The 12,653-nt window shown below is 43.4% G+C and overlaps 1 protein-coding gene across 2 annotated transcripts in view; it reads right to left on the bottom strand.

The window, feature by feature from the left end:
* Positions 1–12,653, bottom strand: part of LOC115081697 (adenylosuccinate synthetase isozyme 2) — a 206,720-nt gene that overhangs the window by 99,953 nt on the left and 94,114 nt on the right. Inside the window, exons 1-2 of one of the 2 annotated variants that reach the window (XM_029586116.1) lie at positions 7,649–7,751; positions 5,394–5,459 (exon numbers count right to left, since the gene is read on the bottom strand). In XM_029586116.1, coding sequence (XP_029441976.1) covers positions 5,394–5,404 — 11 coding nt within the window. In that variant the 5' untranslated portion in view covers positions 5,405–5,459; positions 7,649–7,751. Of the gene's footprint in view, positions 1–5,393; positions 5,460–7,648; positions 7,752–12,653 lie in introns of those variants that run through there. The other variant, XM_029586115.1, reaches the window with a different exon arrangement.

The raw sequence follows: 12,653 nt of genomic DNA, 5'->3' as shown, positions 1-12,653 counted from the left end.
AATTGAGATTCTGCTGAAGGAAAGGATAGTGACCTATCTACAATCCAGTGGGCTGCTTGATTCGAGACAGCATGGATTCACCAGGGGAATCCATGCTGTCTCGATAATCTGATTGATAGAAAACTCGTGAATAAAATGAGAAGCTTGGGAGTGAGTGCCAAGGTGGTGGCGTGGATTACAAACTGGTTGACAGAAGACAGCATGTGATGGTAAATGGAACCTTCTTTGAAGAGAAAACTGTGTTAAATGGAGTGCCACAGGGATCGGTGTTGGGACCGGTTCTATTCAATATCTTTGGGAGCAACATTGCGGAAGGGATAGAAGGTAAAGTTTGTCTGTTTGCAGATGATAATAAAATCTGCAACAGAGCGGACACACCGGAAGGAGTAGAGAGAATGAGACGTGATTTAAAGGAACTTGAATGGTGGTCGAAGATATGGCAGCTTGGATTCAATGCCAAGAAGTGCAGAGTCATGCATCTGGGGTGTGGTAATCCAAAAAAGATGTATGTGAAGGGTTGTTTGCACGGAACAAGAGAAAGACCTTGGGGTGATAGTGTCTAATGATCTGAAGATGGTGAAGCAACATGACAAGGCGATAGCAAAAGCCAGAAGAATGCTGGACTGCACTGAGAGAGGAATAACCAGTAAGAAAAAGGAGGCAATAATCCCCTTGGTACAGGTCCTTGGTGAGGCCTCACTTGGAGTACTGTATTCAGTTCTGGAGACTGTATCTCAAGAGAGACAGAGACCGGATGGAGGCAGTAGTGGGTCTCCATCAAATGACTTATGAGGAGAGGCTGAAGGTCCTAAATATGTATACCCTGGAGGAGAGAAGGTACAGGTGAAATATGATACAGACCTTCAGATACCTTAAAGGTTTTAATGATGCGCAATCAATGACAAACCTTTTCCGTTAGAAAGAAATCCGAAGAACCTGGAATCACAAAATGAAACTCAAGGGAGGACAACTCAGAACCAATGTCAGGAAATATTTCTTCATAGAAAGGGTGGTCAATGCCTGGAATGCCCTTCTGGAGGAGGTGGTGAAAACAAAAACAGTAAAAGATTTCAAAGGGGCATGGGATAAACACTGTGGATCCCTAAAGGCTAGAGGATGGGAATGAAGAAAAGAGTGCATGGGGGTAACTTGCTGGTGTGGCGGTTACTACCCTTAACCAATAAGCCTTTATGCTGTTGATGCAACTCCAACATTGCTCTCTGCTTTAGCAGCAGGGGAAAGAGAGGAATTAGACTCAGACAGCAACCAACAAGGACACTGAATTGCACAGTCTTGGAAAACAAATAAGCATGGGAGTAACTTGATGATGCGGCAGTTACTATCCTTAACCAAGAAGCCTTTATGCTGTTGATAAAACTCCAACATTACTCTCTACTTCAATGGCAAGAGATAACGGGGAATTGGACTGAAACAGTAACCAACAAGGACCAGAACTGACAGTCTGGGAAACTGATAATTAAGGTGGCTTGTATGGCCAGTAGTTACTAACATAAGCTTGCTGGGCAGACTGGATGGACCATTTGGTCCTTTTCTGCTGTCATTTCTATGTTTCTATAACATGGCTGCTGTCTTGTGAATCCTGAGTGGCCTGCAGCCACTGTTATCTGAGTGCCCACTGGATTGGCCTCATCTGGAGATGTACCAAGGGTGTTACATGTACAATTGATGCCATAAGACCCATCGGACTCATCTGAATCTTTCCATTATGGATATCAAGGTGACAATCTTCTGCTATGGAAGGAAAGCTCTTGCCTAAGTCATGTCTAGCAGAGCTCCAATAAACTTTAAACCTCAAGTGAGGCTTAGGGTAGTTTATGACAAATCTTAATAACTCCATCACTCAAATGGTCTTGAACATCGATTCTATGGCAAACACTTGCAAAGTGCTCTTGATCAGCTAGTCATCCAGACAGGGATACAGGTACACAAACAGTTTGTTTAGGTACACCACTACCTCAGCAAGACATCTGAGAAGACACATGGGGCTGACACTAGCCCAAAAGGCAGTATGTGATACTAAACGTAAAGGTCTCCCACAACAAATCTGAGATATTTCCCTTGATGGGGGAATATGTCTTATGTGGGTGTAAACATCCATGAGGTTGAGAGAGCATAGCCAGTCCCTTTTTTGAAGAAACAGAATTGATGCCCAGAGAAACTATCATGAACGTTTCTTTTTTCATAAACCTGTTCAAGGCCCTTCTGTCTAGGATAGAATGGATTCCCCAGGTTTTCTTTGGGATCAGGAAATACTTGGAGAAAAATCCCCACCCTCTTTTCCTTGGTGGAACAGGCTCAACCGCATTGGTCTCTAAGAGGAAGGAGAGCTCCTGATGAAACAAGTGACTCCAACTGAGGTCTGGGGGCTGATTTAGCAGGAGACCCAATAGACTTAATTTCTACCCTCTTCTTACGATGCTGAGGACCACCTGTTTGAAGTTACACTGGGCAAAAAATGTATGTAAAACCTCGGTCTGCCTCCAACAGGAAGATTGTCCAGCACTGATACAGTTATGCAGGCTATGCTTTCTGATCTAGTCAAAACCCTGTCCCAGTGTTGACTGGGGTACTGGCTGTAGGTTATGGCTCACTGCTGCCTTGGACACACACGTAGGACCTGTTAAATCTGGAATCAAGGTGGCAGAGGATAGCAATTCCTTAGTTGGAAAAAAATGCCTCCTCTGCCCCATCAGCTGATACGCCCTGGAGGAGTGGCAGTGGAGAGCTGCTGAAGTGTTGCACAGTGATCACACATCTGTGTCACTGCTTCCCTTACTTTATCTCCACAGAGATTCTCTTAGGTGCATGGCATGTCTGCAAGTCTTTCCTAAACCTCTGGTCAGAGGTCTGAAGCCCACGGCCCGTGGCCAGGAGAGTCTGCGGGCACAAATCCCCAAGGCAGAGACTCTCAATGCTATTTCAAAAACATCAAATGGTCAAGCAGACCATGTGTTTTCCCACATTCCATTCCCTTGTCCACCTGTGACTGGAGGGAGTCTTGCTGCTTTTGAGGAAGCTGCTCAGCCACCCCCTGGCATCTGCCTCCATAATTTCCACATGTACTGGCCCACAAAGAGCAGGTAGGAGGCTATGCAGGCATTTAGCATAGCTCTCTGAAAAACCTCTCTCCCAAGAATGTCCAAGGTTCTAGACTCCTTTCCTGGGTACACCAAGGAATGAGGTCCTAGATCTCTTGGCCATCTTGAGAGCAGATTTGACCACCACAAACTGGTGTAGCAGCTGTCTTTTTTTCAAATCCAGGAGCTTTTGGACAAGACAGATTGTGTCTGCCTTCTTTTTAACAGGAGCCACAGAGAGGGGGGGTTTTCCCCACATCCTCATCTGTACCTCCTGACAGATTTCATGAACTGGAACTGCCATGATCTTCTCAGGGGGCTCCATAAACTGAAGGATGTCCAGCATCTTGTTTCTGGTCTCATTCTCTGTCGCAGGTGTGGATGGAGCAAATATTTTGGATCCAAAAAGTTTCTCCATTTTGTTGAGACGAGCATGGCGGCCCTTGGGTGTCATCTGATCACAGTTGACACCCTCAGATGTCGAGCGACGCCCCCAGAGGATGCAGATCCGTGATTGACATGGTCCGTGGGAACTGGGAGCATCGACGGAAGCCAGACAACACCATGAAAAATAGCCGGTGCATGGACAATGACCGGGGGCCACTGATACGTGGAACGCCGGGAATCAACCGCGAAGGAAGAAAAAAAATTTCTACCTACTGCACAGAGGGGGGAGCCAACCAGCGAAGGGGGACTAGTCGATGGAACGGAAGAAAAATAAACGATATTTTATAGCCAAAAAGGCAGAAGAAGCAGAGCTCCAAAAACTGTGAGGCAACCGCATCATGGAAAAAGAGAGACTGAAGGGGGACCTCACGTGGACGTGTGGATAGTGGCATGCTCAATGTGTTAGTCAAAGTTTCTAGAAACTTTGACGAATGTTTTCTATGCCGGGCTCCATCTGATGATGTTACCCATCTGTGAGTACCACCATCCTGCTTGTCCTAGGAGAATGTAAAATACAATATAAATTACTGTAAAGAAAAAAAACAGAAAGAGGAGACCTAGGAATAAGACCAAAGGAAGAGGAAATTGAGCCAAAGCAGGCTGAAAGTCTAAAAAATCTTTCCTATCACTGCTGCTGTAATTAATTCCTCATAAGAAATCTCAACTCCTGCTCAAAAAAAGTTTTGATGGAAGGTGATAATTTCATATGTTGCTGACTACCATACCAACTGTGGTTACGGTGCCATCAATTTTAATCATCAATGCCACCTAACACCTGTTCAGTTCAATCATACAATGCTGAAAAACAATATATATATATATATTTAAATGTTTTTATATTACATTTAAAAACAATTTGAATGAGCATATAGCTTAAATCTGCTGATGGCATCAACACTTGACAAACACTTAGCTTAGATGAACCACCAAGAACAACAGGCATGCATTGTATTAATACCCAGACCATCCCAATTTGGCCGAGTTTCGAAAAGATTTCTTCTTCAGAAATGGGTGAAGTCATGTCTGCAAATTCCGCTCAAACCGACCCAGAGTTTGTCATCTTAACCCCGCATCCACATTGGGATGGTTTGGGTGTTAATTCTGTGCACGCCCGTTGTTCTTGGCGGTTCATCTAAGCTAAGTATTTGTCAAGCCCTGATGCTGTTGGCAGATTTAAGCTGTATGCTCATTTAAATAGATTGTTTTTAAATGTAATATTAAAAAATTGTTTTTAAAAAAAAAAAATATATATATATATTGGTTTATAGCATTGCATGATAGAACTGCACGGGTAGGTAGGTGGTTGTGGATGATTAAAATGGATGGCAACGTAACCACAATTGGTATGGTAATCAGCAACATATGAAATTATCACCTTCCAACTGAAATTTTTTTGGGCAGTTCAGTTTGTTGATGCATTGAGTAGGAGTTGAGGTTTCTTTTACGAGGGGGTTATTTTTTTGGATTTTGATTAATCACTCTCAGTGTGGAGTTCAGTTTTTGTTTTTTTTTTTGTTTGTCTGATTAATTCCTCAGCATTGCAAAGAAAGCTTCTGACAGTACAGAAGAGTCTGGCAGCATACACTGTTGTATCACTCTGTAGGATTGTTTTCAAGCATCAGTGAAAGAGACTTGTGAACAATCCTGCCAAATTACCTAGATAAGATTATACTGGCACAATGTCTGCCACTAATTTGAAAACTGGCTGGCATCCCCGTTAGCTCAAGGTTAGAAGTAACTCTTTGCCTACCTTCTGCTGTTTCCCTTTTAGTTTTATTTTTGGATGCGGGAGCTGGTTTTAAGCATCCATTTTTCCCCAGAGCAGCCCAATCAAAAAGAAATACTCACCAGGAGACCATTTCCACATCCTATTCACAGCTGTATCACCAAATCCTTGTACATTTTTTTTTTCATCTGGAAATAGAGTTTGTTTTTAATATCCCACATTCCCATCCCATCTATAAAAGCTTTCCGCAGAAACTGTTTCCTTGGTTAATAAAACAAAGTGAGTATTTTTTCTTTTTGGCTATAGAAATGGGATAGATGCGATTTGTAAAATGCTTTTATTGAATAAAACTATGAAGTGCTGCAAATTTAACCGGCATTATTAACAAGAGAGTCAAGATCTGCGCTTGGCATAAAAGGACCCCCCCTCCCTTCAAATAATACACGGCAACTGTTGGCGTTATTAAAGGCCGCAGTTTATTTCACCAACCCGAGCCCGTACAATAAACATGTGGCTGACAACAATGTCGGCTCAACTGCCCCTTCCCCACCCCCTTCGCTTCTGTTCAGGTTACTCACCACCACGTCCCAGTGGTAAGCAATTCGCAACCCCCCCCCCCTTACTTCCCGCGCCTCGTCCCAGCAATGGTAAGCCGTGGTCAATGACCTTTAGCCCCTAGCTCTTTTGACCTTCTCGTGCAGCAGCCCCCCCAATTGCACAAGACTCTCTCCCCCCCCCTCAAAAAAACAATTATCGAACAATTTATATACACATTAAACTTGGGCTCGGGTTTCCGCCTCAACTGCAACATTATTCAAGCAAGAATTGCATTACAACAATACATTTCAACAACAACAGGGAGGGAGGGAGGGATGCCGGAAAAAACCGCCCCACTCAGCTCGCGCGCCCTCCCTTGCCCCTCGAACCAATCCTGCTGCATTGCAACCTTAAACCAATAGGAGCGCCGCGATTTTGATTCGCTGGCGGCTTCCTATTGGCTCCCGCTTTCGCGCTCGATTCTCCCTCGTCCCCCTACCCCCTTTTTCCTCGGACCCGGCCTGCGCGCACCTCTCCTCTTATTATAGCTAGCGGCGCGGGACAAGCCCACACCGCTGCTCATTAATTACCATTTCTAGGACTTCTCACTTGCCACTCATGCTCCACTATAAGGGGCAGTACATGCAGGCAACCCTTCAAGACTCCGATACTTTAGAAATGTAGTAAAATGTTTATTATGGTAAATGATAGCTAATCACAACGTATGTCTGGAAAGGAAGAGGTTCAGCAAATTGCTGAACACCCTAGGCTCGTCTTTGCCTATGTCACAATCTTAAAAAGGCTTATATACATTTTTTTCTGATTTCCTTTGCCAAGTATTGATCATTTCTAAATATGTCATTCTGGCCTGGCTTCCTTTCATTCTCATTTTCCTTTCCTTCATTCTCTTTCTTTCGTGTCCAAATGTTTGTTTTCCTTCTATATTATCGTCCCATGGTTTGTAGGAAGACATCGATCATCTCTTATCAAAGTCTGCACTTTCCTTTGTAGTTGGTTTCCACACAGATCACACATGTATCTTATGTGGGCCATTCCCATGTCCTTCACATTTTGCTGACTTAGCCCCCATCCTACATCTGTCCTTACTGCTCACATGTACTGACACATATTGGCACACAAGCTTAGTCGGACAAAGTTCTGCAGTCAGCATTATACAAGATGTGCATGAATAATTGGAAGCATTGAGACTTTTCTCAGGGATATACCTGGTACACATCTTGCTTATTTATTTCACTTATTCCCACCCTTTTATCTTTAATAATGAATACATCCAGTATTTTTAGTATGAAGTTTTGTAAATAAACATAACATTAACAAAGTATAATGGTAGACACATAGCTGCAAGCCCCATCTCGTCTGGCTGTTTCCCCTTCCTGTTGAGGTCCTGCAGATCCTATTTCATCTGCAGCTTTAAATTTGTTTCCCCACAACCAAGGATGCTCTGTGCTCATCCCAGGGTTTTGCGGAGTTTGGTTACCATTTCGGTCTACACCATCTCCATGGGGAGGCAGCTCTACATATCTGCAACCCCTTCTGTCAAGAAATAATTCCCAAGCAGCAAACATTTTTCAATAGAAAGGAATTCTAGAACAAGGGGTCAGGATATGTGCCTCAGAAGGGGTAGGTTTGTGTAACACGAGGAAATATTTTGGCATTGGACAGCCATAGGCTATGACAGCAGCTTCTTTTGCCCATGCAATAACTGTTCCTCGTTAGCCAGTGGCAGGCACCAGGTGCTGAATTTCAGACACCTAGAATTTTTCTGCTTTGGTTTATGAGAGATGACAAACAATTTTATGAATAGAGATTGCCTACTTACCAATGAAGGCTGTGACATTTGGATTAATGATACCACTGGGTAAAAGATGAAAATCATATTCCACCGAATCCACAACAACAGTGTGACCAGCATTGTTTCCTCCCTGAAAATTAAACATGTCATATTTAAAAATCATATTTGAGAATGCCAGGTAGGCTAATAAACACACAGGATTAAGACCTCTGGAGAAAAAAAAGCAATGAGGCAAATTCAAAATTGTGTTCAATTCTGGTCGCTCCATCTTAGGAAAAATATAATGAAATTAGAAGAGGTAAAGAGAAGGGCAACAAAAATGATAAAAGGGATGGAACAGCTCTCATAAAGAAAGAAAAAACAGGTTATGGCTCTTCAGCTTAGAGAAGAGAAAGCTGAGAGAAGATAATGATAGAAGTTAAGAAATTTATGAGTGGGGTGGAACAGATAAGCAAGCTTGCTTACTGTAAACAGTTTTCTCTGGAGACAACAGGATGAATTAGCTATGACACATGGGTAACATTATCTGACAGCACTAAATGGACCCTTCTCTATTTGCTCTACTGAGCATATGCTGAATTCCCAATGTGGGTGTTGCCTCATGAGCCCCTTCAGTCAATATTAAAATCTAGCTATGTAATTGACTTGCCAAGGAAGAAGGCAGGTATTTAGCATGGCTAATTCATCTTGCTCTCTAAAGAGAAAGCAAAGTTGCTTACCTGTAAACAGATGTTCTCCTAGGATAGCATTCCTCACATGGGAGCGATATCAACAGATGGAGCCAGGCACAGGAAACGTTTGTAGAAACTGGCACACTGAGCACACCCAGCATGCCACTATCCGCGCACCCACGCAGGGTTCCTCTTCAATCTCTTAACAGTGAAGTACAAAAAAATAAAACAAACTAGAGAAACCCAACTTTGCGGGGTGGCGGTCGGGTTTCCTGAGCTCTAACATCCTGCTGTCCTAGGAGAACACCTGTTACAGGTAAGCAACTTTGCTGTCTCCTAAGATCACACATGTATCTCATGTGGGCCATTCCCATGTCCTTCACATTTTGCTGACGTAGCCCACATCCTACATCTGTCCTTACTGCTCACATGTACTGACACATATTGGCACACAAGCTTAGTAGGACAAAGTTCTGCAGTCAGCATTATACAAGATGTACATGAATAATTGGAAGCATTGAGACTTTTCTCAGGGATATACCTGGTACAAGGGAGCTGTTGGCAACAGAGGGAGACAGCCTGAACCCGAACAAAGGGCCCTAAGGCAGGGAGGGTTGGGTTTAAAGCTGAAAGATTTTGAAGGACGAATTGGTCGAAGCTACTGTCATGTCGGCCATCCTTGTCCAAACAGTAGTGAGCAGCGAACATGTGGCGAGAACTCCACAATGCAGCCTTACAGATTTCGGCAACAGGAACTGCTTGCAAGTGAGTTACCGAAGCCGCCATGGCTCTCACAGAGAGTGAACCTTGACATGGCCTCTAAGCTGAAGGCCCACCTGTGCATAGCAGAAGGAAATACAACATGCCAGCCAGTTTGACAGAGTTTGCTTGGTCACTGCAACTCCCAACCTATTCTTATCGAAAGATATGAAGAGCTGTGTGGACTGCCGGTAGGCCGCTGTGTGCTCAACATAGAACGCTAAGGCCCTCTTGCAATCCAAACTGTGCAGAGCCTGTTTGCACTGATATGAATGAGGCCTCAGAAAGAAGGTGGGCAGAATAATTGACTGAGATGAAAATCAGTCACCACCTTAGGCAGGAACTTAGGGTGGTCCTGCGTACTCACCCCATCGTGGAAGAATTGTGTGTAGAGTGGATACGTCACCATCGCCTGAAGGTCATTAACCCTGCGTGCCGAAGTGACCACAACCAGGCAGGGGATGTCTGCTAGCTTATTGTGGACACTGTTCCACAAGTTGCTGGCATGTAACCAAGCTGTCTGATGTGCTCTTATTGAGGCCGATGAAGAGCAGGCAGTTGTGTCAAACACTTCATATATTGATTGAATTAGATGGCATATACATTCTTTCACATCCAGAAATGGTTGTAGAAATGCCAAGGTGATATCACCTGATGGAAAGAAAGGCTTCCATTTTTGCATGCAATCAAGTAAGTAGTGAACCATGTAGAATAGCTGAGCAGAAATTTGTTAACTGAACAAGTAGCTCTGGAACACTTTCCTATCAAAACCGTCTAGTAACCTGGGATCTATTTCTGATGGGGTGTTGAAAAACACTCTTGTCTCCTTTAAGAGCTGACTCCACCACTACTGACTGATGAGGTAGTTGTCCTACTCTATATCCTAGAGATTTTTGTATTCTGTTTGAAGTTTAGTTTCCTTGCTACTGAGGCACAGGAAATTGGGTTCTCCCACATTCTTGTTTGTAACTTCTGCAGAATATTGGTACAGAAGGGATCTCTAGTATTTGGAGAAGGCCAAAGACTTTTGCATGAGGATCCTTCTCTTTATGATCTTTTTATTCCAAGTGCTGTACCAAACTTGTCCAGAAATTTGGAGAAGAGTGTTCCGGAGACTCAAGTAGGAGATCAGAGGATATCCTCATCAAACCCGCTTCAGATCCAAGGTAGAAGGGAACACTAATCCAGGACCCCAATGATGGATTTGGCAACAGAGGAGGGGACCTTGGTCACTTTGGAAGGGTATGCACCTAATGAACATCCTCAGACTGGTTGGACTCCACTAAAAGCGAGTGTCTAAGATTAGAACCACCTTGTAGGGATCTGATAAAGCTTCTACTCTAATTGAGGAAGACTGGGCTCCTCCTCACAGTCTGATGTCTTGGAAAGAAGAATTTGGAGTATACCCTCCTTATCCTTAGAAGCCAGAGAGGTAAAGAAAGATTTCACTAATTCTTTCACTGATGTGCTCTTTGGCCGGGCACTGGAGGTGGATCATCATCTTCTGATACCAGGATGGTATCCCTTTGCACCTCCTCTGCACTTTGCAAGATCTGCATCGGAAGCTGGTTCAAAATTAAGGGGGACTACCAAACAAATGGGATCCAGCATCTCCAACTGAAGCCTTGTTCCAACAATCTTGATGCTGACGTTGCTCCAGGGCTCGGAGCATCAAGGACTTTTTTCTCGGGGCTTTGTGCTTGGATAGTGACTATGCTTTGTGCTTCAACAAAGCCTTATGCATCACTGCCGGGGCCCGATATGTTGACGGTACTGAAGCTATGTACGTTGACAGTGTCGGAGCTGGAGGAAGGTGCACTGCTTTCAAACGCGCTCTGTACGTTAATAGAGATCTATTATTTTTTCCACAATCCCAACATCAAGAACCTACAATAAATTGTATCTTTACTTTGTGTAGAAAAGGGTAATTTATCTCGGACCTGATAAGGAAACACTGGAAGGAGTTAGCTTTAGAAAAGTTTTTTAAAGCAGAGTTGAGATTCACCTTTCGGAGAGGCAGAAATTTGAAGGACATGTTAGTGCATTCTGTAAGTAATTCTAATAGAAAAACAGTATATGAGGGTCGGCATAGACCATGTGGACATTGTTCCGTTTGTGCACATACTTCTGATATTACACAATTCACTCATCCACACACAAACAAAATTTATTTTTTGAAGGGTACCTCAGATTGTAACTCTAGTGGAGTAGTGTACGTCATCACTTGCCCATGCAAGTTATTGTATGTGGGGAAAACACAACGGAGCATTAAAACACGGATAATAGAACACAGATCGAGCTTACACACTAAAAAGGAAAATGCACCATTAGTCTCTCACTGGCTAGATAAATCCCATTCGATGGCTGACTTAAACTTTTTTGTACTAGATCTAGTCTCTCCACCGGTGAGAGGGGGGGACTTTCCCCGCATCCTACTACAACAAGAGCAGCGATGGATTTACCGGCTTAACACATTAGCACCCCATGGCCTCAATAGTGAGCTGGAATGGCATCACTTTCTGTAACTTTTATATCTACCATCTTAGGTTTGGCAATAGTATCATAGGCTCCTTTATCCCATATTTTATACAGTGCAGAGTTGCGGGTTCACTAACATAATACACCATCCCGAGCATAATCATGTAGCTCCGATGTCAGAGGTTTTCCTCTGCTTTTAGATAATTATCATAGCCCAAACAGATTGAATCATTTATTATTTAAAACTTTACCAACAGAGCGAGCTAGCTCATATAGTGAGTTTTAGGCAGTCCTCGACGTGGTTGGAAAATCCCTGCAGTCCCCATATAAGGTTAATGACGTCGGCACGTAGTCCTGACGTCCTTTACGCACCAGAGCAGCCCAATCTGTCATGATTTTCGCGCCAAAAGACAGCGTTTATAAACTTCAGTCAAACCGCCGCAGTTGCGCTCCTGTCAAACACGCTGTCAGATTGATACAGGTATGTTTACTTATAGAAATGTATTTTCATAGACTCTAGCAATAGCGCTTCTGTCAAACACTTTGTCAGATTGATATAGGTATGTTTGTTAATAGAGATGTATTTTTATATACACTAGTTATAGCGCAATTACTTGGCATTTAGTCTGGACGGTACTGTTCTTGTTCCTGGTTTTAATGTATTTTTGTGCTCTTTCTAGATCATTGTTAAAATGAACTCCCCCCCGAAGCAGCCGGGTGGCGAAACACGGGACTGTGTTGGGGGTATCGTATTTAAAGTCTTTGTTTTGAATTCAGGAGTTGCCGCAATAAAATGTCATACATAAAACTTTAAACTACACCAGGAACTTACGTTGTTTCTTGCACTTGTGTGGATGTCAATATATTAAAGTGCAAGCATTACTCCAGTGCTTTGTTGGATGCACTGGAATCATCGCCAGCACAGAGCATTTCTTTTTCTTAATTTTAGATTTGTTCAACCCTAAGATTCAGCCTGTTCCACTGATGGGAACAATCTCGTAGACGAGTTCCTGCTCAACTCTACATCCAGGGAGCATGAAAAAGTCCCACTCCAGGAGAAGGATCGACTGCAGCTCCTCAGAATCTTATGCAGTTCTTCCATTTTCCAGACCTGGACTTCTGTG

The sequence above is a fragment of the Rhinatrema bivittatum genome, unplaced genomic scaffold (assembly GCF_901001135.1).
Source record: "Rhinatrema bivittatum unplaced genomic scaffold, aRhiBiv1.1, whole genome shotgun sequence".
In the NCBI taxonomy this organism is placed as follows: Eukaryota; Metazoa; Chordata; class Amphibia; order Gymnophiona; family Rhinatrematidae; genus Rhinatrema; species Rhinatrema bivittatum.
Note: the sequence above shows the minus strand (reverse complement) of the source record. Positions and strands in the feature narration are given on the sequence as shown.